We start from the raw sequence: 23,897 nt of genomic DNA, 5'->3' as shown, positions 1-23,897 counted from the left end.
AATATTTCGTCGTGATTCCAGGCTGAAGACACATCTTGCTGGATATTGAGGGGTCTTGAGCACGTCACGGTTATAATCTTCGGTGGTTATCTCTACCGTTATTGTAGCTAAGTCGTAGTTTTAACTGTAAATTGCACCGTCACATTTGAATTCCATACCGTGCTAAAGCTATCGTTGGTGAAGGATTGTTGCGTTTTTCATGCATTGCAGATACGGTAACTGAATCATTCAGTCAGCAAGCATGTCTCTGCTATTCTACAGATCATGTTTATCTTATTGTTTGCTGTGACAATTTTCAAACCGATCAAGAAGGGACTGCCGCCCGCCCGACCAAACCACCGCCCCGCCACCACCACCACCCGCCACCACCCGCCAAACTGCCTTGATTACCAGTCCTGGAACAGCTTTCGACTAGCTAATAGCGCTATATTTTGGAATCCGGATAGGAGGGCACTTTCTATAAATCATAAGAGTCAAAGTATCGGACAAGAAAATTGCTGATTGTGACATTTGTACCGGATTGCTTGTTGTGTTGACTACAGAAATAAAGGTCATTTTAAAATGGCGCCATACACATGTGGTAGTCCAATGTACATATGGTAAACGATGTACGCTTGTATGACTTGATTGCCTCAGTTGCCAGGAAACACCATTAATCTATTGATACCAATTTTTAATGAGAAAGTGGAAATGTCAGAGATCGGCGTAGGCTATTTGGTATATTCGAACTCATGCGCGATGATGACTCAAGTTTAATCGAACGTGGAAGTGAATGCACGGAAAAATGTTTCGGGCCATAGTTTTAAAATTTACATCCGATATCTTTCCTGCACATTTCCATATTACATACGGAGATCTCGTTCCATATCGCACGATACCTAGAGGTGACCAATAACAACGACGAGTCGACTTGCTGTTTCCTGGTCTAATGCGGAGACCACGTAGTAGAACATTGTGCTGTCTGTTGTGATTCGTCGAATCTGGAATTGGGCCTCGGCCTGGCAAAACCAGGTGCGCGGCTAAGTGGCCCAAAAGGCAGGAAGCTTGATAGCCACTGCGTTCTCCGCTGGTGTACCTAAACCTGCCTGATTCTCTGGATTCATTTTGCTGCGTGAACTATCCAGAATTCTCTGGATCGCGGGTTCACCAGTTAAGCGGGCAACAAGTTTATTGTAAGCAGCACTTGAGCGAACTGACCAAAAGCACAATCATCGGCTTTATATATAAAACGACATGAAAATATACGAAAGCACTGTACGCTTCGACGACCGCAGTGCTGGTGCCGCATGGTGTCGCCACACTACCTTATTTAATGCTAAGAATAAGAACCCCCAGACGGGTCAGTGAGCCCCTGTTTAAGAACCGCTGATCTAAATCAAAGGGGATGCTGAAAGCACTGCGCATAAAACTGCACACAAACTTCACACGTATCATCAGGATAAGCGAGGGAAATCAATCAAATAATCACGGCAATCAGCAGATTCACGGAGCTGGTACGCTACAACTGGAAATATTTCGAAAATTGCACCTATTTGTTGTCATTTATCATTCTGCGCTAGTCGAATGTAGACACATTCTATAAGCTGCTTAGGGTTACCATATTTTTGGGCTCAAATTCGAAAATCCGAAAACTCGTACGTCAACTAGCGGATTTCCCGTTTCTACAACAAGTTATGAACACATTGTCAGTCAATATGACGTCCCACTAGCAGAGAGAGAGAGAGAGAGAGTTTTTATTTTCATCAAACCAAAATACATAACAAACGGCAGTGATGGTGGTACAGAAAATATGCGTGCACAGTATTCGGTATTAGATAGGAATGATCGATAAGACCATGAAGGTCATCTAGTCTGATCACACCAGCATCAAACAGGTACACTTGACTCAGAACAGTCTGGCTGTAAAAAATGTTTAGTTAGAAAAGGAAAATAGAAAAAAATTAAACAATGGTAGCAAATGATCAATGAAGCAATGTCTGGGCGAGGTAGGGCAACAGTGTTAGTGTAACGACAAGAGGTGATCAAGTAGGGCTTTTTTGAATCTATTATAAGGCAATTCACGGATATGTGATGGTAATGCATTCCAGATGATAGGTCCCGAGTAGTCGATAGATCTCTTAGTTAGGTTGCTATTGGGTTGGGGTAAGTAGACGTGTCCTTTAGACGAAGATCTCGTGTAATGGGAATGGACATGTTTAGCAGGTATGAAAAAGTCATCAAACACAGGAGGCAGACTATTGGAAAAATATTTGTGAACAACTTTTGATACTTCGAAGCGATACAGTTCATCAACTCGCAAAATTCGATGCTTACGGTAGTAAGGCGATAAATTGGTACGTAAAGGTACAGATGAGATCAGCCGTATCGCACGGTTTTGCAGGGTTCGAATTCTGCACAAAAATGTTGTACATGCATTTCCCCATACTACGATTCCATACTGCAGATGCGAGTGGAAAAGAGAGAAGTAGATGGTTCGTAGTACTGATCTGGAAACCAAAGATTGGAGACGGGTCATTATTCCCACACACCGAGCTAGTTTTGATATTGTGCATTCAATATGCTGCTTCCAGGACAATTTGGAATCAATGGTGACGCCGAGATATTTTGCTGAGTTCTCCTATCGACTATACATGAGTGGAGTGGATTGATTCTGAATTAGGCCATCTCTAATAAGACCTCCAGCGTATGATTGCTTGGGACTGCAACAGAGGTCAGCTTGCCCAAACTTACTCATGGCCTATTTTGGAAGCTGATAGCCACCAACATCTTAGCGATCCACAGAATAGAACCCCCCCTCCCCCCCGGGTTTAGTACAAATGTCTTTGAGTAAACATCCAAACATCCTTCACCAACTGTAGGAATACGCTATCTTATCACTGCGATTACACTTGGACTTATTTCAGTAAATGATCGTTGTTTTTATTTATCTTTGATTGAATAGTATATTCATATTGAAATGAACCCGAATATTTTCGGCTGGCACTCGTCAGGGGTAATCGTCAGCAACTAGTAGAGAATTGGAAAGAACATTGTATATCAGCAATCGTATCACAAAGTATGACGTCACCAGCATGAAATTTCGGAAACTACGAATGTCGGCGTATAGGCCTATTCATAATATTGCGGTTGTGTGTGAAACACCTTGAGCACAGGAACATGGCGTGACTGGCGTGACGCTTGCAATAGGCAAATAGTGGGCCAGTTTTCTTGCTCTCTCTTGTGTCTCAATTTGATCAGAAAGTGTTTACTACGTTGACGATCGTTGGCCACACTTCTCGACTGCTATAAGTCTGCAAATTGAGAAGTTTTAAGAATACAAATTATGACGCGATTTCATGAAATCAAATGTATTCATTATTTCAATTTCAATTATTTCAATTTAGCATGCCACCGTTAATCATATGTTTGCATATGTTTAATGGTTGTAGGATAGTCATTCAACCGACAATGTGGCATATGATTTTCGAAGTAAATTGGTAAAATGCTGGAGTCGGAGTCGGGAGTCAGAGTCGGAACGTTTAAAGACCCGGGAGTCGGAGTCGGAGTCGGTACGTTTAAAGACTCAGGATTCGGAGTCGGTATATTGAAAATGTGTGGAGTCGGAGTCGGAGCCGGAGTCGGTGGTAAAATTCACCGACTCCACAGCCCTGCTTATAACGCACAGCGATGATTTTGTGATTCTAGCTTATGTGCAATCTGACGCCAGTAGGCTACATGTGTAGGTTACGCTGTTGCGCATTACGCCTCTATGGACCGGGTTTCGCGTATAATAACGACGCATCTCGACAGCATTTACGTCCCGTAGACAAAGACACCAAGAACGCTCTAATTTTCTTGTTTATTGCCGTCCCCCAGACGTTGCTTTTATTAAAGAGCCAATTAAAAATTGGAGTGTATTCAGGCCTACTGTTATTCATTTGAGAAGAACGCATTATGTCTCGCACAAATGCGAGAGTACATTAACCGCGATATCTCTTCTTATCTATGTCTCATGAAAGTCTATTCGCGTGCTCTTTTCTGTGGATGAGATTATGTTTCAAGGTAATGTACACCAATTGGTATACGGTACAATACCTTCATTAGACTTCGTGCTTGACTGAGCGCACAAAATGGTTACATCACTTCGTCGATCTCCATGTGGATGTATTTCGTTTATATATAGGTTTGTAATCTATAGTTTATCACCCTTAAAGTGAAGCGAATCACCAACCATGATACGTTTATTGATGTATCAATTCAACTGTTACAAGTATACAGATACATTGAAGTATCATAAGTTTCATAACCGTTCAACAAGTAGACATATTGAATATAAAGATTTAGATATAAAATATAGAGTAAGATGCCAATAAAGCTTATAAACGTTTATATATATGTTTGTGCAACTAAAAAACAGTATTGATACTATTATGATAAGACATACATATCCACTCTTATGATAACGCCCCTTTTATAGTAAAGATATTTAAAATGCATTGTCAAAAATCGATGCCACAAACCACCAGAATTCATATACGTTAATATTATAAATATATTATGCGGACTACGCGAATAACAAATGCACATGGACTCCGATAGTAACGTCCTTTGTCATTCGCATCTTTAAACTACACCTTCAAATATAGATTAGCTCTGTAGCACATACATCTGCTACCATAACTTGAGTGATATAAGTTCATAAATTTCGGATTTTCTTTTGCCTTCTTGACGCTTTCTCCATTTTCGAGCTCTTGATTGTACTGTGAACAATATCTTTCAACTCCTCTTCAACCTGTCCGATCCATTTCTCATCTCCTTTATCCTTTGCACCGCCGTTGACCCCTTGTCCTCCTACCCTGGAAGACGGGTGGGTGATACGCTGGTGCTTTATGCGTTTATTGACGTCGAGATTTTTAACTCTGCCAAGACATATGACAGTTAATAATTGACAACACAACATATTGTTGAGATGATCTGTAACAAAATATATTTCTTCTTTTTCGGAGTAGTCAAATAGGTTTCAACCTACTTTTACTACACTGACGCAAATTGTGATGATTTTCGATTACTTCCACTTTCTGGTTAATAGCGTTTAGCCCAAACTATATACATTTTACAATATGTATTTTTACAAAGTGACTTTTCTCGAAAAAACACATCCTATCATTTATGTAGAAATTGGGAATACTTTTATTATTTCAAAGCTAATTCTGTATCTGCATTTCTTAAAATCGGGTCGTGCCCTGAAAATCCGCAACGTCGATTTGATATGAACGAGTGCCGAATATCCATTTCCACAAGAAGAGGCGGTGGCGAATGTGATAATAACGGGTAATGGTTCCGACGACACCCTTGACTGCGATCGCAACATATTTTGGACCACCATTGACGGACTGATTAGTGAACATAATATCCATCCAAGTCATTACTATCTAGCAGCTTATGTTGAAGTTATTCTTTAATAGCGGGACTGTGTATCACATAGGATAAAATGGATTTTTGCAGACATATTTTTTTTTTCAAAATTCCAACAAAACATCTCTAAAGAGCAATATATATTTGTTAGAGGCTATTGGCAATTTGACAATTAGAGTAAGTTTGCGAGTCCTGATTTGTGATTTCTTGTGATTTCCATAACTTAAAAAAATACCAACTAAGTCATCAACTATTTTGCGAATTTGGAGGATTCGCGGACCCCTGAAAACGCTGGGCGGACCCCCGATTGAGAACCACTCTATTTAATGATAGAGTTTAGTACATAATGAGATCTGCTACCAGAGATTCGGGTGCGTTTGGTAAAAACAACGGATGTGAGGATATCGCTGGAGACCTGACTTAGGACTCTTTCTTCTCTCGATGTGGGTTTCAACATGTAATTGGAGTGAATGAGTGCCTGTGAGTGCTTGGTGTGGGCATGATACCATGTATAAATAAAAAATTCGGACTTAAAACAATATTGCGATTCTCAAATATGAATCAACTAATCCGTGGCTGCTGGAGATACGCGGAATAACTAACCTGTTGTAGGCATGCCACCCTATTCCGATAATCAGCTTCGGATTCATAACAGATATAGCGTCTTGCAGCGCTACGTCGCTTTTTTGCATTAGCGACTGCACAAGAGGGTCTGTAGAGTCGTCGTCGAAGTTATCCAGTGATATGTTGCTGTTGCCTGGAATCAAACACAAGGCCTTTTGTCAGGTTACAGACTTTTAGACACTACCAATATAGGTAATTGACGGTCAACCAACTACTGGTTTGGGGGTATAGCTGTATCATTCCGTATTAAAAAAAAAAAGTATTTCCCGACCGAATTGAAAACACTTGTTTGGCGTGAATCGTGATGGCGGTGTTCTGAAGTGCGGTGCTCTTATAACCGCAGCTAGCTCAGAGTGATCACCAGTAACAGTGGCGTTGTTAGGGATTGGGTTTTGGGGGCCGATACCTCTCCCATTTCATGTTCATGTTCACGTGGAAAGACAATCCTATTCCGATAAATTAAAAATTAATGACTTACTTCCGAAATGAATCTACTTAGTGGTGGATTTTAAAATTTCGTCATGTTCTAGTTCTAGTTTTGAGTTTGGAAAATGTTAGTAGTTCTAGTTCTAGTTCTAGTTGCGCATTTTGAAAAGTGAATAGCTCCAGTTCTTGTTATAGTATTCATTTTGAAAATCCAGTGGTTTGTAGAAGTGAGACGCGGGTCCCCAAAACACGATGCGATATAACGCTCGTCGCGTCGCCAGAAGTAGGCCAGCGCATGCCTTATCTAAAAGCAGGAGTCATAACTATTCTACATAATTTAAACCTCTGGCTTGAGTGGTGAAATATTTACTCTATGTACTTTACGGCCCATGGTCATATGAACGTGCAACACTTGAGTATGCGGGTAAACGTTGGGGTAATGGTTTGGTGATGGCTAGATTAGGGATATTGTTGAGGCTAGGCAGTGGTCCCCAACCTTTTTAGACTCATCGCCCCTTTTTCAAGCTCCACACCGACCATCGCTCCCCAAATATTGGGAACCAAAAAATGGGCATACAAACTGTAATCACAAGCACGTGGATTTGAGAAAAATGGTCAACTTTTCGGCAGGACCTCGAAATTACACTTTTACAGCTAAATTTTCGTGTGTTGACTAAAAAAGGCATTTCTCGAACTTTACTCCAATATAGCCGTTTTAACGCGCCATAGCCCCCTTCGTTATATTCGCCCCCTATCGTCTCCTTCGCCCGTTTCGCCCCCCTATCGTCCCCTTCGTTATTTTCGCCCCCTTAGAATGTAAAATCGCACCCTGGGGGCGATATCGCCCACGTTGGGAACCACTGGGCTATGGATAAGGTAAGGTTTAGTATTAGGGTAAGCTGTTAGGCTAATTTTCGTTACTGGAGTCATAGAATAGTAATTTTGCTAATTGAAGATTAGTCACATGGCTAGACATGTGGAGAACTACTGGACTATATCGATAAACAGCAGGTATATCCTTCTGTAAACTGATTGCTATAAGACTAGGCTATGCGGATGAGATGAACATGGATTTCATTCTGTATTTGAAAAAGGCTGTGTTGCGAAGACCGAAATAAAACAACGTACTTGTGCGCGTCACTCTGGCCGAGGCTGGAGCTACTTTCCCCATAAAGACCAGCGGGGTGCAGTTCATTACGAAGCAGTGTTCGTGGAAGTCTATAATATTTTCGAAATGCTTTTGAATAAATTTCCAAAATCGCCTTCCACTGACGCAATCCCTTAAAACCAAAATAATGTCAAGTCCTGTATGCTACGTATGAATAAATATAGTTACTTAAGCCAGCATCCATAGGACTGGAAGCGAGTATGAATAAATAAACTTACTTGAACCTATATTGAAGCATGGATTTCAAAGATAAGCTTCGTATTCAGAGATTTTGGACGAATTGGAACCAGATTTAAGATATCAGATTTAATAAGTCGAATTTTGATTTTGATTTCAAGATAGAATTTCTAGTACTATACAATTTTCCATGCTACTCTTGAAAAAATCTCAGTTTTTAACAGATATATACTTGGATTTAGACATGATACACTGGGTGGAAAATAGGACTTTTAACAGTGGCGGTTCGTAACAAGTAATACTTATACTTTTTCGAAGTAACCAGGTATAGAATTTATTTAATTGCACTATTTACTCCAGCGGTTAGGATTTGACACTACTTTCACCTAACGGTTTTCAGTTTAGTAAAAAGTAAACCTATAGAATACTTTGTTTTTTACATATTCAGAAATAACTACCTCTATTTGTGGAGCAGAAATTAAAAACTTCACTTCTACTGATACTTGAGTACCAACGATCACCGCCAATCCTTACCAATATACGCGCTAGGGGTGCAGCGGGATCTTTTGCGTGTCTCACTTTTTGCGCCTTTCAGGTGTTGGTGCAGGCGAACAATGAACATAACTAATGCACTCCACTGATATAACTAGTGGCGAGATAGCGCATTGGTATAATCCCCGGCTCCAACACCAATGGTTGCGGGTTCGAGTCCGATCGAGGTCGACTTCCGAATTCCGATACCCAAGTGTTGGAGGTTTACCTAGGCTCCTCTCGCCACCTCATCCGCGTCATCGGTGTCTTACAAAAGCCTAGAGGTGGGCCGTGATGTAAGTCGGCAGTTACGGAAAATAAGAAGAATTATCGGCCTGGTGTAAATGACCATAGTAGTCGACAAACACCATGAATACCCCAAAACAAACAAAACACGTCCATACGAGTTGGTGCATTAGACTATGGTTGTCACATATTTCAATGTGTGTGATTGCAAAATTTGGTACCAGAAAGTGCCCGTATATGATTGTGCCATTACCTGTGGTGGACATCGGCACAATACACGCTCATCGTTTACAATTTATAAGCAGAGCGAATATTTATGTCAAAATTGAGGTATTTGGTAAAAATACTGTCAAAATAGTACGTTGAACGCTCTCTCATTCGAACTTTCATGCTGGTGACGTCATGTTTTGTGATACGATTGTTGATATAAAATGTTCTTTCCAATTCTCTACTAGTTGCTGACGATTACCCCTGACGAGTGTCAGCCGAAAATATTCGGGTTCATTTCAATATGAATGTCAAAATTGTGTACGAATTAAAAAAAAATTGCAGGTGGAATTTCATTGGTGCCGTAGACGTTGCACTGTCGGTGAACTTATTATTAAACACTTCACACCTTGCCGCCTACTTTATGGGCCTACTGATGTAGATGGCCCAGTGTGTAGGCTACTCATTGTGAATCATAAACCATCGAATGAAACAAATCACTTGACGTGGTGATCAACACACCTAAAAACTGGTAAAATTTATAATAGGCCCGAAGTTTTTATAAGATCAGGCTAATATCTCAAACATGAATCAGAAAAGTGATTGCGTGATTATCAATGTATGGGTGAGGATATTTAAAAAATCAAATTTGGGTTGTGATCTAAAAGTGTGATGTTTTGTAGACAACATTGTTGGCATTAAGCAACTGGTGCGTTACTAGCACTCTATAGTAGTGTGCACCGAACGTCAATGTTGCAACTAAAATACTGCTTCTATTGAACTTTTTTCTTTATTCTAGCCAAGCTAATTCGTAAAGACACACAGTTCCAATCAGAAATGTAGAAAAGTACTAAAATTCTAACATTATGTGCAACAATACCTAATGTTTTTACGCGTGGGTAGTATTTTATCAAAATTTAGTTTTTTATTGTCGAAAAAGTCAATATTTACATTTTATGTCAAAATCATCCGTTTTATAGGTCAAAAAATAACCCACCTATTTAAAAGATATGATTTGGGCCTATAGATTTAGACTTGGGTCCTAATCTCAAATTCCGGATAGGATTGATAAGTAATATTTCTGCTCATCCCTGATGCTGAGCTTCTGAAGTTTACAGCGTCGCGCATTAAATAGCATACATATTCAGTTCAGGCCTGAACAATGCAGCTCTGTCCTCGGACATACTTATCTGTTTTCAGAGAGTCCGGGATCCCGTCGAAATTACTGGTGGAGATATCGATATCCCAAAAATTGTGAACCTCTTTTTTGTCACCGAATGGAATCTGAAAAGGTTGGAGGAGTATAAGTTGCATATGCGCATGGTCTTATAGTTTAAAGTTGTTGATGAAATCATCTTTACTGCCGCGGCGCCCTAGCCCGAGATATATTGTATTCACGCAATGACGGCTGTCAAAGTGGTCAAAGTAGGCCTAGTCACCATATTTACTTAAAGGGGTCCAGCAACTGTAAAATTTTGAAAACAATCAAAATTCCATAAATTATATTTTTGGTTGTTAATATAAACATGGTACCTCTGTTTTTACATCAAGACCGTGTTTTTTTTGAAAAGTCAACATCCAGGTCTACATTTTGCTAATTTTGCTTAGCGTAGGTATACCATGCTCTGAGCTACAGAAGTTCACAGCAAGCGTTTGAAAAAAAATGAACTTCGAAATTTCAAAACGGCATTTCTCCAGCATGGGTTGCCCATAATCCTTCAACATTTAGAAACACTTTGAACTGTCCTATTACTTCCTAAAATAGGCATTATATCAGAAAGGGGCATAGCAGTCATAGCGACACCTAGCAGCTGTAAAAATGCGATGGAGATAGGGTTTTCCCTTCGCGAGACGGCGCTGTTGAGCTGCTCGTTCCCACATACCCAAAAGCATATGTGATACCGGCCATTTCTACTTAATTACATATAGAACTGTCAATTTCAAAGGCATACAAAAACTCTTTCACGTGGAGGTACACCATGGAAAAGCACCAAAGTAGATAGTTTTAAAAGGTAAAGTCTCGAAGGGAGGATCTTTCGAAATTTCAATATGAATCTTCACGACAAATGACTGAGGACAATACAAATAGACCAAATTCTCATGATAATTTCTGTTGTGTGAATAACTGTTACGTAGACGAAGCGTAAGTTGTCTGAAAACGTAATCATTTATGCAAATAGTACAGGTAAGTAAAAGTATCTTGAGTAAGCGTTTTTAGTTACTGACCAACTCTGCATCACAACAACGCATACTGACAATGTGCAATGTGTAATGAATGTGATTTTCTTTTCGTAAACTCCGTGGAGAAATTATATTCATATGCAGTGCCTCCAATATTTTAGATCGCCTAATCCGAACCCCTCGTATTTTTGGAACACTTAGGATAGTATAGTGTTGCTTTTTCTTCTTCACATGAACAAGACGAGAAAAAGATACCTGCCAAATGAAAATATAGACTACCCGAGTCTCCACCCGTAAGAGTGTTTGGTGCAAACTGTAGTTCATAACATATATTAACCACACTCACATCCATAGATACACATACAATAACCTTTCATAATATGTAGGATATTCTACGAAATGACAGTAATAGGAAATGACGCAGAGACATGAATATTCATTTACAAAAATCGATTCGAATGATTGCAGGAAATGCAGCCAGCGTGAAGTAGGCTATATTACTATATGTAACCAGTAATGTGCCGTAACATTAGATAGAGTACACATAGTATTAATCGTAGTGTATAGCCAACATGTATACATCTATCAGCAATAGATACATATTTTATACAGTGTGTATGGATATTGTACATTTGTATATGTAAGAAAGTTCTAGTTGTTCGGCAAATAGAACTATAATGACTAACTCTGGAACTATAGAGCTAGAACTACTATATGTTCGGAAGCTAGTTGACGGTCAACAAACTAGATCGCCAGTTTATACAAATCTGTGTATAGGAATCACTCACTCCAGACGGGGCATTTGGTGCCGGGTTCATACCAACGAACAGAACGCTAATTTCTTGTGGCATTCGCCGTATGTACTCCTCGTGTTTCGGCCAAGCGTACGCGAGAGGATTCAAGATTCGGTTGACGATGACGCGCATGTCTCCCTGCTTCTCGAAACGGTTGGGTGGGCGTTCATACTCGATTACGTCTTCCAACGCTGCATCCGCCTTGCATAAGTAGTGAGGGTTGTAGTAAACTCACGCTGACCAGGTTTTACGATCCAACCTGAAGTTTTCCCTTCAGCAATGCTGCAAATTCTTTTCTAAGGTCCTTCATGATACCCAAGTATTCTTCAGAGACACTGTCGTTCGAAATAACATAATGAATTTGTCATTATATTTTTAAGGGGGGATTCATGACCGCGGCTTTAAGCAAGCCTTCTTGCGGCTATCATTGGCGTCCGAATATCCCAGAAAAATATCATAGAATTGAATAGTTCTCGTCAACTTCTGCATATGTATTCCAAAATAGCGGATATTAGTGCCGCTCAAGGCCGCTTGTGAAACCCGGGAAGAGAATTCTAGCAGATTGTAGCGTCAAACTCATGGATGAATACCGGTCACATGAGGATATATCTTGAGTTCAACTGATATTAGATCATTATAGATTGTCTCGGTGTAGAGCAGAGGTCTCAAACTCCAATGTGCTCGCGGGCCAGTTTTCCAGTTTTGACGACGCCGCGGGCCGCAGCATTTATAAGGGTATCCTATGTCTTTCCAAGTAGGATTTATTTGGCGGAAATGATTTGTCGTATTGAAAGTTAGCCGATCCAGCAGACTAACAGTAAACACACATCGTCAAAATTTGATTTACTCTTGTATGAATTTGAGCCTGGCACGAGAAAAATCGTCACATTTATAACTATTTGAAAAGAATTGTTGTTTTTCCTTATATATATATATATATATATATCAAATATTAGATATCGACACCATATGCACGGACAAATGTATGATGCCATCATAAAAGCTATCGGGTTATACTTTTGCAGCTACTATGGACATTTTGAATTTGACAGTAGGCTACTAATCTCATGGTCAAATAACCTCGAATATGGGAGCAGAAAAAATATAAATATAATATAACTATATTAATGATTGTGTCCTAGTGATTGATATGTCGGAATGCCGAACGGCCGATTGTTGTTACATCGTTGGAACGTACCAATACGGTACTCGGTACCTTCAAGTGTCCTTAATAACATGGTTTAGCGACCAAAGATGTAACTAACAGATTGTCAATGGTTGCCATAACTACATGCTTGATTAGCTAAATCCCAAGCTGCGACCTTCTGATCTATTACTATTCCCCTGATACGCGATTAGTTCGTTATGCGTCCACGGTTCTAACAAATTCACGACATTCCGAGTCACTCCCAGTCCACTCGAGTCATATTTTCATTTTGCCGTCGAGTTAACCCGAGTCTGAGTAATTCTAAGAAAGGTCGGGTCCAAGTCCAACTCACAAATTTCAGTCACGAATCGTCTATGGGTCAGGTTTTGTCGTCATGAATTGGAACTGTGGCTAAAAAGTGAACCTTCCACTGCATGGAGATTGGAGGCGTTTACAATTGATGTGATAGTGAAGTTTAATGAATAGTTGCAGGCTTTCGGAGCAATTGAGGGAATTTTCACTTTATAACCTGAAAAGATATACGTGACACTTATATATTGTCAAATTAACAAAAATCTGAAATGTCATGGCGGGCCGCACAAAATGCTCTGACGGGCCGCGTGTTTGAGACCTCTGGTGTAGAGCATGGCCCTTAAAATGTTATTAACATGAAAATAACGACTGATAGCCAAGTCTAAATCGCTTTACGCAGAGTATATTCCCCGCAATCTTGTGCAAATACGTTTTGGTGTACAGTCGCTATAAGGCCCGGTAACGACAATGAGCTGCTACATTTTGAGAAGTCGTAATTTGATCTCTTCTATAGAGACCTGTGAAATAGAGTAGTGTGACACAGCAGATTCCAAAAATCTCCCCACTAGGTCTTCGGATAATCAAGTATCTGAGCGATTCGATTCTGAATCCTTAGAATTAGGCTGCCAGTCGAATTGGGTATACGAGTATAACTAATGATGACGTTATAACAGTATGAAAAATGCGCAAATTTCAAAATTGTACCTTTCAAGGAACCGCAAAAAATATATTAACATTCCCGCATCGCAATGAAGATAATTTTGGATTTTTCGACCGTGGCTTTTCATGGCACGTTGTAGCTTGTGACATTGCTGCTTGCTGTGGATTGGTCGCGACTTAACAGATTACTATGTCACTTCAATAACGTCAGTAGCTGTACTACGTTTAGTATGTTGGGGTACGAACAATCATGGCTTTATATAGCTTCCTTACTGAAAAATTCTATCGAAACTAAAATTGCTATTAATTTATGGACTCGTATTGGCGGATAATTTCAGAACTCGACAAAATTATCTTTCAATGTTCGACCCAGCACTACTGTCCGGGAGTGGAGAGTGATTGCAGTAAAAAACAGCCAACATTTTTGCGGATTTGCTTCGGATTTAGGCATATGAATCAGATTGTGACTACCACAACTACTTCGTCCTGTTCGCATTCCTAGACTATATCATACAGCCCTCTTATGAGACAACCATAGACCGTGTCAAGTTTGTTACAACACGTATTCACCTTTTTTCTCCGCCGGACACTTGTAGCTTGTTCAAAAGACTGTCAGCATCATCATAACTAGCTTTCGCCATATTTGCCTCGTAGTGATATCCTAGTCTCGAGCGTGAGTCCACATAATGAGCTTCGTTGTTTACTTCCGTTTGGATTTAAAGGGCTTTGAGTCAGCGCGGTATTGAGTTCCATCGACGCAACCGAGCGTACACACACACGCAGACGAATGACGTAACTTATATTATGATCCATTGCTGAGTTTAAGGAAGCAGTTCACTTTTCCGTGATGCGGTATCGTTGTGAGTAATATACAAAGCATTACCAACACACGCATACCTGGATTAATTTAAATATACAGCGAAGTCGATTTGCCTCGATATGCATTTATATGTGAGTGGCGCTTTGGTATGCTTGCCTATACCAAACGACTAGTTCTGTTTAGTGATATATATTAGTGATATTCCTAGGATACGCGACCTTTATGCATATACTGCAAAATCCAGATAATATCAGTAGCCATGTACTTCTACTTTTCGGAGTACTCAAGTACAGACATGGACAATTAGATAATTCTTGTTGTCTAATTACACTAATTAGATATAAATGCAGGCAATCTAATTTAAATATAATTTGTGAAATGTTTCTTTGCGCTAATTATGATTCCAATCTAACATCTCGTTTCCCCAAAACGATACAGAGGAACTGTATAGTGCGAGACGAGTCAAGCTTGCTGTACATATTTGCCATTCTCGCACCTAGAGTATGGACCATGATTTGATATGAGCTGAATTTGATTCGATTTCCACGTTTTCGTGAATTCAATAACTCTAATTCTAATCTAATTTGAAACAAAATGTGCAGGTATAATTTGAATTATAGTGGAACTTGAAAAAAATGTGTTGCGAATTGCGTTAATTCTGATTCTAGTCTAATTTGGAAAGACTGTATAGCTGTTATTCTAAGTGTGATGCAATATGTAAAAGCTAAAAATTTTCTGATTTTCCGACTCAAGTAGCCTTTGCCAACCCCCATTATTTGCTCATGCGGTTATGCTGTTACAGTACTTGCAGTACTACTGGGGCAGTTTCTATGTAAAATTACTTGGTTTTACACTTTGGATTTTGCAGAGTATAATGTAGTTTCGGAATAAGTACGCATCCCTCTTTGCAGTTATACACACTCTGAGTCATGCACACTCAGCGATAAGAGTGTGGATCCTCACCCTATAGGTAGCACGCGACAGCGGAAACTGAACCAGAATACCATAGTGGTTATGAATCCTATGCGAGCCTACGTGCAGGCATCATTTGCATTAAAATGTTGCGTTTCATTCATACCTCTGTGTAAGTCTGAGGTAAGTTCTGGTTTGGGGCACAAAGAGTGTACATTCACACCCGTATATCACGGACGGTTGGCGGGTGTGAAGATACACTCTTTTTGTTAATAGAGGAGTCACCTGAAAGGCGAAATAGCCTCCACGTTACGGGATCCTAATATTTATTCGAGGATTGAGGCAATTTATAGTGTCGTTATAGTCATTTGCAACAGTGGCGAATATTGCAATTTCGAAAGTAGCCAACTCCAAATAATTGCTAAAAGTATGCGCCCTACGACTCATATACTTGTGAAGCTACTTAATGGAATATATTTCAGGCCTTCATCGTCTGATTCAACTTCATTCGTTACGTCTACTTTTACTATAGAGTATTATTTTGTCTACTTCAAGGGCGGCTAACCTGTGGCCCACGAGAAGATTTTGAGTGGCCCGCGTGATAATTCTCGAAATTACTAATCATATCAAATAATAAATCGTACAGGTAATGTATTGTAAACTTGCAAGGCAAACCAAAAATTTGATAAGCCTGACTGCGCAATTTGGGATGTTCACGATTAAAACATCAGTTCCGATGCATAAGCAATAAGCATAGCCAGTGGTCAGTCACATGTTTCATATATCTTCGTATATGACGATTAAGTCGTAAGTTGATTTGACTTGATATTTTTCTTAGCACTTCCAGCGATAAAGACCAGTGGACATATATATGTATATTTTAGGATACTAATATTATTTCACTTCGTAACATATTAGGCTGTCTTTTGCCTGCGTACCTACATTGGTGTGTTAACCTAGTTTCAGCCTATTTAATGTTTCGGATATTAGCAGCACACGCCTTCCTTTTTCCATTTTCTTCCAAATGTCATCGAGGACGCCTAAATGTCTTCATTTTTTTTAGCATTTCTTCCTCATTTACTGCTAGGATAATGGACGGGTTCAACTGAAAACCGTCTAGCGGTCCATTCGGGAGTCGAACGAATGTGATGACCATTTTGTCAGTCAACACCACTAAATCTAGGTAAAAATTGGGTAAATTGGGAGTCGAATGAAAGTGATGACCTTTTTAGTCAACTTAAAACAAATTCCAGTAAATATTGCACAATCAGTTTCGACTAAATATTGGTTCCCTTTCCTGAAAATTTAAAATATGCCGAGTTTATAGAATTGAGTCTGACTATATTCGCAATTATGAGGGAACGTGTCGTAAAACATCCGAATTTGGATGTGCGCTCGCAGAAAGATCGTCGGTAAATGAAAGCATTGCAAAAACATTATTGACTTATCTTCGCCGAAATCTTCGATATTTGTATGTCCAACAGCCGAGTAGGCCTCTCCTTCCCAATTGAGCCGAGCGGCTTACAGATGTGACCCGCAATATATGCAAGTGACGTTATTATTGACCGAATTCGTTCATTAACCTTAAAAAAAATTCGAGAAACCGGTGTTCTGTTGAATGATGTTTGTGCAGCCATTGGTAGCTAAGAGCCATCACTGCTAACAACGGCGTAGCCAGCTGGATGGTTTTGGGGGTCGAAGCGTCGCCCATTGAAAACTCGAAGCCGCGTCTTTATGAAATGTCGATTCTATGTCAGATATTTTTGATAAAATAAAAATCAATGTGTTCCTTGAAAAAATGAAATCCAGTTCACGAGAAGCAGAAAATACGTTTACGGGATAAAGTTTGTTCGATTTTCTGCGGTGGATTAATTTTTAAAGGTCGCTACTTCTAGTTAGAGTTGGAGTTTCGGGATATTTAAAGTGACTTGTTCTAGATTTAGCTCTAGTTGCGAATTTTAAAGTTTGAGTAGTTTTAGTTCCAATTCTAGTTGCTCGTTTTGAAAATCAAGCATAGTTGTAGAAGTCCGTGTTGTATAGATTGCACCTATTGCACACGGCGTGTAGTCTTTGGGATATTCTGTAATCTTGATAGCTAATCATAAGTCTCCCAGTATGAGCGAGGATAACTCATTTAGAAAGTATTCTGGTTTCATGGGTACGTTCGAGCTAAAGTTTTGATACTCATGTATATTTGGTTGTAACCTAAATCCTCTCGGGTATTACGATGCGTCGCTCGCTGTGTGAGTGTGAACAGTTCTGGTCTGCAGTAATATACTCTGATACTGTGCTGCTCACCCTACGGTGCGATGGTACGCACTTGTACGAATGAAAAGAATTGCAGTGCGAATGACAAAGTTTGTGCGGAGGAAATCCGGATAAGTATGGATAAAAATTTTAATTGGTAATTGTCTTGACGAGAAATAATTCACATGAACTAAACTGGAAATTCAAGTGCAGTGGATCCCTAACTTTTGTAGTTGCGACGCAATTGTAAAAACCTACATCACTCACGACTAACCCCTAATCGAAGCTTGACAATAACTTTGCTGTAGTGAATTAAATATTGTATCAGACCAACTTTCGATAATTTCCGCATTCATAAACGTAGACTGATACGTTACTGCCACAAAGCGCCTTTACTACATTTCAATTCAATAAACATGCATGTTTATTTAAATTGACTGTAAAAATGTTCAAGATTTGTATTTACAAAGACCAGTGGACAAACATATGCATGCATTTTATGGTACTATTATTATTCAACTTGATAACGCGTTGTACTGTCTCTTTCCTGCGTATCTACGTTCTGATGCTGAACGAGTTTGAGTACCCCTTGCATCAGATTTCGTATATCAGCGGCTACTTTTCGCAGACTCTGATATGGTGTGGAAGTCGCCGGCGGTGCATGATGGAATTTTCCACTCAAATTTTGTTATAAGATAGGCATAAAGAAGTTTCCGGATAACGATATTGGCTTTCAAATATACCTTACCATTACATGCGATGATATAAACTCATTGAGACAATTCTATGCACGATGTAAATCAGAGCTCTCAAATTCAATTGTGTTCGAGGGCCATTTTCCTAGTTTTTGATCACGTCGCGGGCCGCAGCATCAATATTACGGATATTCAATGTATCATTTCCACGTACGCCTTATTAGACGGAAGCTTGCAGACAGGCTTTCCACAAACATTGTGAAAGTGAAATTTACTTATTCGCGCTTGACACGAAAAAAAATCAAATTATCAAAAAATGGTTTTTTGCCGGGCTCGTTAAAATAATGAGTTATAGACATCATGATATCGGCAAACTATAGAATGTAAACATGGAATGGCAGCGACCGATTTTGCAGCTTCGTTCCGCTTCGCTGAAGCTTTACTCAGACTTATTTTACGGCAGCTACTGTAGGATTTCTGGCAATCCAAAAGTTGTCTTCCAGAGCTCAGAATTTACTGAATCTGGTCTTGATCGAAAGCTACTATATCACTGATTCCGAAAATATAAATAAAAATATGATCAGGCACTGAACCGATTAGAATTCGCCCTCCAAGTCTGAATTATCGGCATTGTCCGAACAATCGAAGAGCCGCAATGGGTCATTGTTATGGTCATTGTTTTGCGGGCATCCGATTGTTCTGAACAATGCAGATTTTAGATGTTGAGGGTGGTTTTTCATCTCAGTACGGTGCTTCACCATATTTTGATTGATATTTTCGAAATCAGTGCGACAGTAGCTTTCGATCAAGACCAGATTCAGTAAATTCTGAGCTCTGGAAGACAACTTTTGGATTGCCAGAAATTCTACAGTAGCTGCCGTAAAATAAGTCTGAGTAAAGCTTCAGCGAAGCGGAACGAAGCTGCAAAATCGGTCGCTGCCATTCCACGTTTACATTCTATAGTCAAACAGTCGGGTTATATTATTGCAGCTATGATGGCCTTTGGCGTGCAACAATTTATTCTGGATTATTTTAAAATCTACTGAAGATTGATCTGAGATCAGAGCATTTGCGTGGTGTAGCCTAATACTGGTTTTGATATGGTCGTGATAAGTAGGCCATTGTTGCTGTCATGCCAAAGTCTCAACTCTGATGTACATTGTACATTAGGGCTGTTCAAAAATAACCTTTTTTCCTGAATCTTGGGGGATACGTGATTAAATGGTTAGGTTGCCTTAAAAAACGACGCACACCAACTTTGAATTCATTCCAATCCAACCAATATTCGCGGATTTCGTAGACTTTGAAAATTTTAAATTTAACTATGAATGCAAAAAAATTTTTTTTCAAATTTTTCTTCCAACCCCATACAATTATTGCGCTGTCTTCAAAAACGATGCAAAACAAATTTGACTCAATTCCAAGCCGTAGAGGCGGAGTTATTTGAGTTTTTCGATGACAGTTTCGTTTGAGATCAGGCTATTGTCGGCTCAACAATCATTTGCACAAGATTTTATCTACTGATTCCTCTTTGTGTGGACAATAATTGTAGCCCGATGCCGATGAGTGATATTTATTGCACTGTTTCGAGTATGTACGGCAAAGTACGAATCTGAAGCGCTATATTACAAATGACAGTCATTTTAATACAGCAGAATTGGTAACTAATGGGTGGTATGTATGTATGTATGTATTTGGGGGACGGGGCTTGGCTACTTGGCTTTTTGCCCCAGCACGATAACTAGCGATTATTCACGCCTATACCAATGGTTTATGACTCTTCACACAGCCCTTCCACTTGCTATCGTGAATTCGATGACTGTCCATTTTGTCTGCTCATCTGCTAGCAGGGACTTAGGCGTTAATGATGCTTTATTCCGCTCTGCGGTCTGTATTAGATTCGTCCTGGCCCGGTCATACTTAGGGCAGCGAGGGAGGAAATGGTCCACGTTTTCTCCGATCCCGTACAAATCACAAAGGCCATTTTGGTGATATTTCATTCTGGGGAGATGGCCGTTCAGCCTAGAATGGCCAGTCTACAATCTAATTAGAAATCCGGCTTCTCTGCGAGACAAATTCACTTTTGGTGTAGAGTCCCTGATAACTCCAGTAATATTTTTATATTGCGAGTCGCCTTCATTTGCGTTCCGTGTGATCGATCCACTTTTCCCGACATCTAACGGCAATGTGAGATTTCATTTCCTTCGCAGTTAATTTTTGTTGGAGGGTTTCATCGCGTGGAGAGGCCTCACGGCTGCCCGCCTTTGCGATTTCATCAGCTTTTTCGTTAACGCGGATGCCCTTATGGCCGGGGATCCCGACCAGTACAAGTTCGATCTCTAATGCATGTATATCCGATCCTAGGAGGGGGGTATCGACGATGATTTCGTTGTCTGGAGAGCAGTTTCGAATCGCGATTAACCTGCTCTGGCTGTCTGAAAAAAGAGCCACCCGTCTTTCTGGCGCACCATTACGTTTGACCCAATACAGACTATTCCGGATGGCTATCAACTCTGAAACCAATGGGTGCATGTTGGATCATGTTATTCAGTATGTCAAGTTAACACGGCGAGTTACTTAAGATGCATAGGCTTCATAATTCACCGAAGTAATGAACCGATCGCGATATCAAAAATATTTATCGGCTGCACCATTGCCTTGATATGTAGGCTATTCTCAATTTTGACTACCCCTCAAAACTGATGTACTGAACATTTCAAGATTATGAAAATTAGTCTGCGGTTATCTGTTTTTGGTAATGAATTTATTTATATACCGTACGCCGCGTTAATTTAAAGGCAATCAGGACAAATTACCAAGGACATCTATGATTTTATTATGATTCTCTGGTTATATACTTTGAAATAAAAGCAAGTTTAAACAGTTGTAGGCTCAACACAATATGGAAATATCACTTTGTAAATGGATTATCGCCATTCGTATATCGCGTTTACGAGGAAGCAGTGTTAAGGAAACTGGCCATTGATTTATCAGCATTTCCACAGCTATATACGCGCAGCACGTACACGCGATTCGTGCATATGGTTTAGCATTTAATTACATCCGGCTTCAGTCTGTTTCGGGCATCGTCGCGGGTTGCACGTAGTGGTTCGCCGTGCATGTAGTATAATAACGGTATTAGTGACGATATCGGCAGGCTATGTGAACGAGAATATTATGGGAAGCTCATAGTCAGCAATAGTCAAGCTAACTCGGCTTTTCAGATAGCTTGCTATGCAGTATATTTTACATTGGGAAGGTAGCGCGATTGCGATTATCGAATCTTGTTTATGGAATCGAGAAAGTGTGCCAATTGTACCCTGGTACGTGGACTATGATGCAACATGGCCATTTTGCCTGATATATTTCAAAATTAACATGCACATAATAGCACACGCACCAAGGATAATCTTCAGTAACTTAGAGAATTTGAAAAAACATTGATTATCAAAAATCATGTCAATATCATCGCTCGTAAGAAGGGTCACAGCGTACCAGTATTTCGACTATGAAATATTCTCGAATTTAATTTACGATGAAGCCTGGATTCGTATTTGTTGAAATGCAAATTTTTGATATTACTTTAGGGTTAAGTAATGCTTAAACTGTTTATTCAGACTTGTCCAAACTACTCATTTAGATAGTTGCCGTTCAACTATAACTAACGGTGTTTTAAGTAGTTCTAGTCCTATTTACAGTTGCATATTTTCAAACTGAGTAGTTCTAGTTCTAGTTCTAGTTTCTAATTTTGAAAAGTGAGTGGTTCTATATGTAATTGCAGATATTGAAAAGTGAGTAGTTCTAGTTCTGGATTTAGATTTGAAGAAATAATAGTTGCCGAACAATTAGTATGCACGTGTTGTCGTTATGCGTGATTCGAGATACCGGTGTTCATTTGAATGATGTTTATGCAGCCACTGGTAGCTCAGAGCCATCACTGCTCCCCCATTTCAAAGTCAGAACCGCGTATTTTGGAAATGTCAATTCTATGTCTGATATTTCTGATAAAATAAAAATCAATGTGTCGCCATGTAAAATGAAATCCGTTTCAGTACGGTTATTAACATTCAATGACTTGGGAACCCCTACGCTAGACATGGGAAATTATTTTTCAGAGAATGAGCAGCATGAAATACGTGAGCGAGCTAAGTCAAAGCTTTGCTCTACGTTGTTGTTTGTGGTATTCGTGGTGTTTGTCGACTACTATGATCATTTACTCCAGGCCGATATTTCTTATTTTTGTTTACGTATCTGCCGACTTGTAGCACGGCCTGCTTCTAGGCTTTTAGTAAGACACCTGGTTACGCGGATGAGAGGGCGAGTAGGAGCCCAGATAAACCTCAAACATTTAGGAAGGAATTCCGAAGTCGACCTCGGTCGGAATCGAACCCACATACCTAGTTGTGTTGTAGCTGTGGATTATACCATTACGCTATCTCACCACACATTCGCTCTGTATTCTGTTGTGTAATAATTTTCCTTGGTCATGAGTTCTAGGTCTGGTTTTGGTTCTGAGTAGTTCTAGTTGTTATTGTAGTTGCGTTTTTTTTAAGTAATTTATACAAGTCTGTGTTGCATATAGTACACATTGCACTCGTGGCACTCGCGGCACTCTTTGGAAATTAAAAACTTTACGCGGCACACCGGCACAGTGGTTCTGAACTTTTTTGGCTTACGGCACCTGCAAACTACTAGAATACTTAGCAGCACCCACTTCAGTAGTAACTTTAACTAATGCGACCACCTCTGTAGTCAATCAAGTTTTTGTATTAAATTGAACAGTTCTATCGAAAACAAAACAATATATTGAATTTCATCACAAACAAAGTCAGTGCGAAATTTGCGCTTGACTTCTAGCGCATATCCTTTCAATGTCTGGACACACATTTTACATTGCTACGCTCACGCTTGTCTCTGCTTCAAAAGTCAGTAACTTCATTCTTTTTTTGGTTTGTATGTTGACCAGAACGGATATCCCGTCTCGCGCAGGTACGACTTGGAAAATTGAAATAAAATCACAGTTGCCTTTTCTCCAAGGTAATGATAATCCGTCAGGATTTTATTACATTTCATTGGACCATAACTTCATGTCTACTTCATTACATATGTCAATCAGCTCTTCCCCATTTTTGAGATTTTAAGTAAAATGGGTTTCCTGCGGCAAAAATGAGCGTTTTACCCTTGCATCGTTTTCTGTTACTATATTGTTGGAAAATAAGTGCTTATTGATGCATGCAAACATTTGAGATGCTGAACAACTAACGGCACGATTTCGATTTTATTCGTTCGGAGAAATTGGAGAACGTGCTACAATAAGATCCTGCTCGGAATGACCACACTTTGAATTTCTGTTGAA

The 23,897-nt window shown here is 39.7% G+C and overlaps 1 protein-coding gene across 2 annotated transcripts; it reads right to left on the bottom strand.

The window, feature by feature from the left end:
- Window positions 1–4,207: 4,207 nt before the first annotated feature.
- On the bottom strand, window positions 4,208–14,589 carry LOC145447781 (single-strand selective monofunctional uracil DNA glycosylase-like). 2 transcript variants are annotated; one of them, XM_080326054.1, is made up of 7 exons: window positions 14,438–14,589; window positions 12,008–12,083; window positions 11,743–11,949; window positions 9,960–10,057; window positions 7,573–7,724; window positions 5,998–6,151; window positions 4,208–4,898 (listed from the first exon to the last, which is right to left on the bottom strand). In XM_080326054.1, the coding sequence occupies exons 1-7, from the start codon at window positions 14,506–14,508 to the stop codon at window positions 4,676–4,678; spliced, it is 981 nt and encodes a 326-aa protein (XP_080182180.1). In that variant the 5' UTR covers window positions 14,509–14,589; the 3' UTR covers window positions 4,208–4,675. The 2 variants fall into 2 exon arrangements, with proteins under 2 accessions (XP_080182180.1, XP_080182190.1); XM_080326064.1 differs by having other exon boundaries at window positions 4,819–4,953.
- Between the last annotated feature and the right edge of the window lie 9,308 nt (window positions 14,590–23,897).

This window comes from Botryllus schlosseri, chromosome 1, assembly GCF_051294905.1.
Source record: "Botryllus schlosseri isolate E-star chromosome 1, Bs_hap1, whole genome shotgun sequence".
Taxonomy (NCBI): domain Eukaryota; kingdom Metazoa; phylum Chordata; class Ascidiacea; order Stolidobranchia; family Styelidae; genus Botryllus; species Botryllus schlosseri.
This window is presented reverse-complemented; position numbering and strand designations above follow the sequence as displayed.

What these genes read in the sequence shown, in the direction of transcription:
- LOC145447781 (XM_080326054.1), bottom strand. Translation starts at nt 14,508, where the DNA reads ATGGCGAAAGCTAGTTATGATGATGCTGACAGTCTTTTGAACAAGCTA. An exon ending in CACCAAATGCCCCGTCTGGA is followed by an intron (nt 10,058 to 11,742) that starts GTGAGTGATTCC and finishes CAACCTTTTCAG; the next exon opens with ATTCCATTCGGTGACAAAAA. An exon ending in GGCCAGAGTGACGCGCACAA is followed by an intron (nt 6,152 to 7,572) that starts GTACGTTGTTTT and finishes GTTTGATTCCAG; the next exon opens with GCAACAGCAACATATCACTG.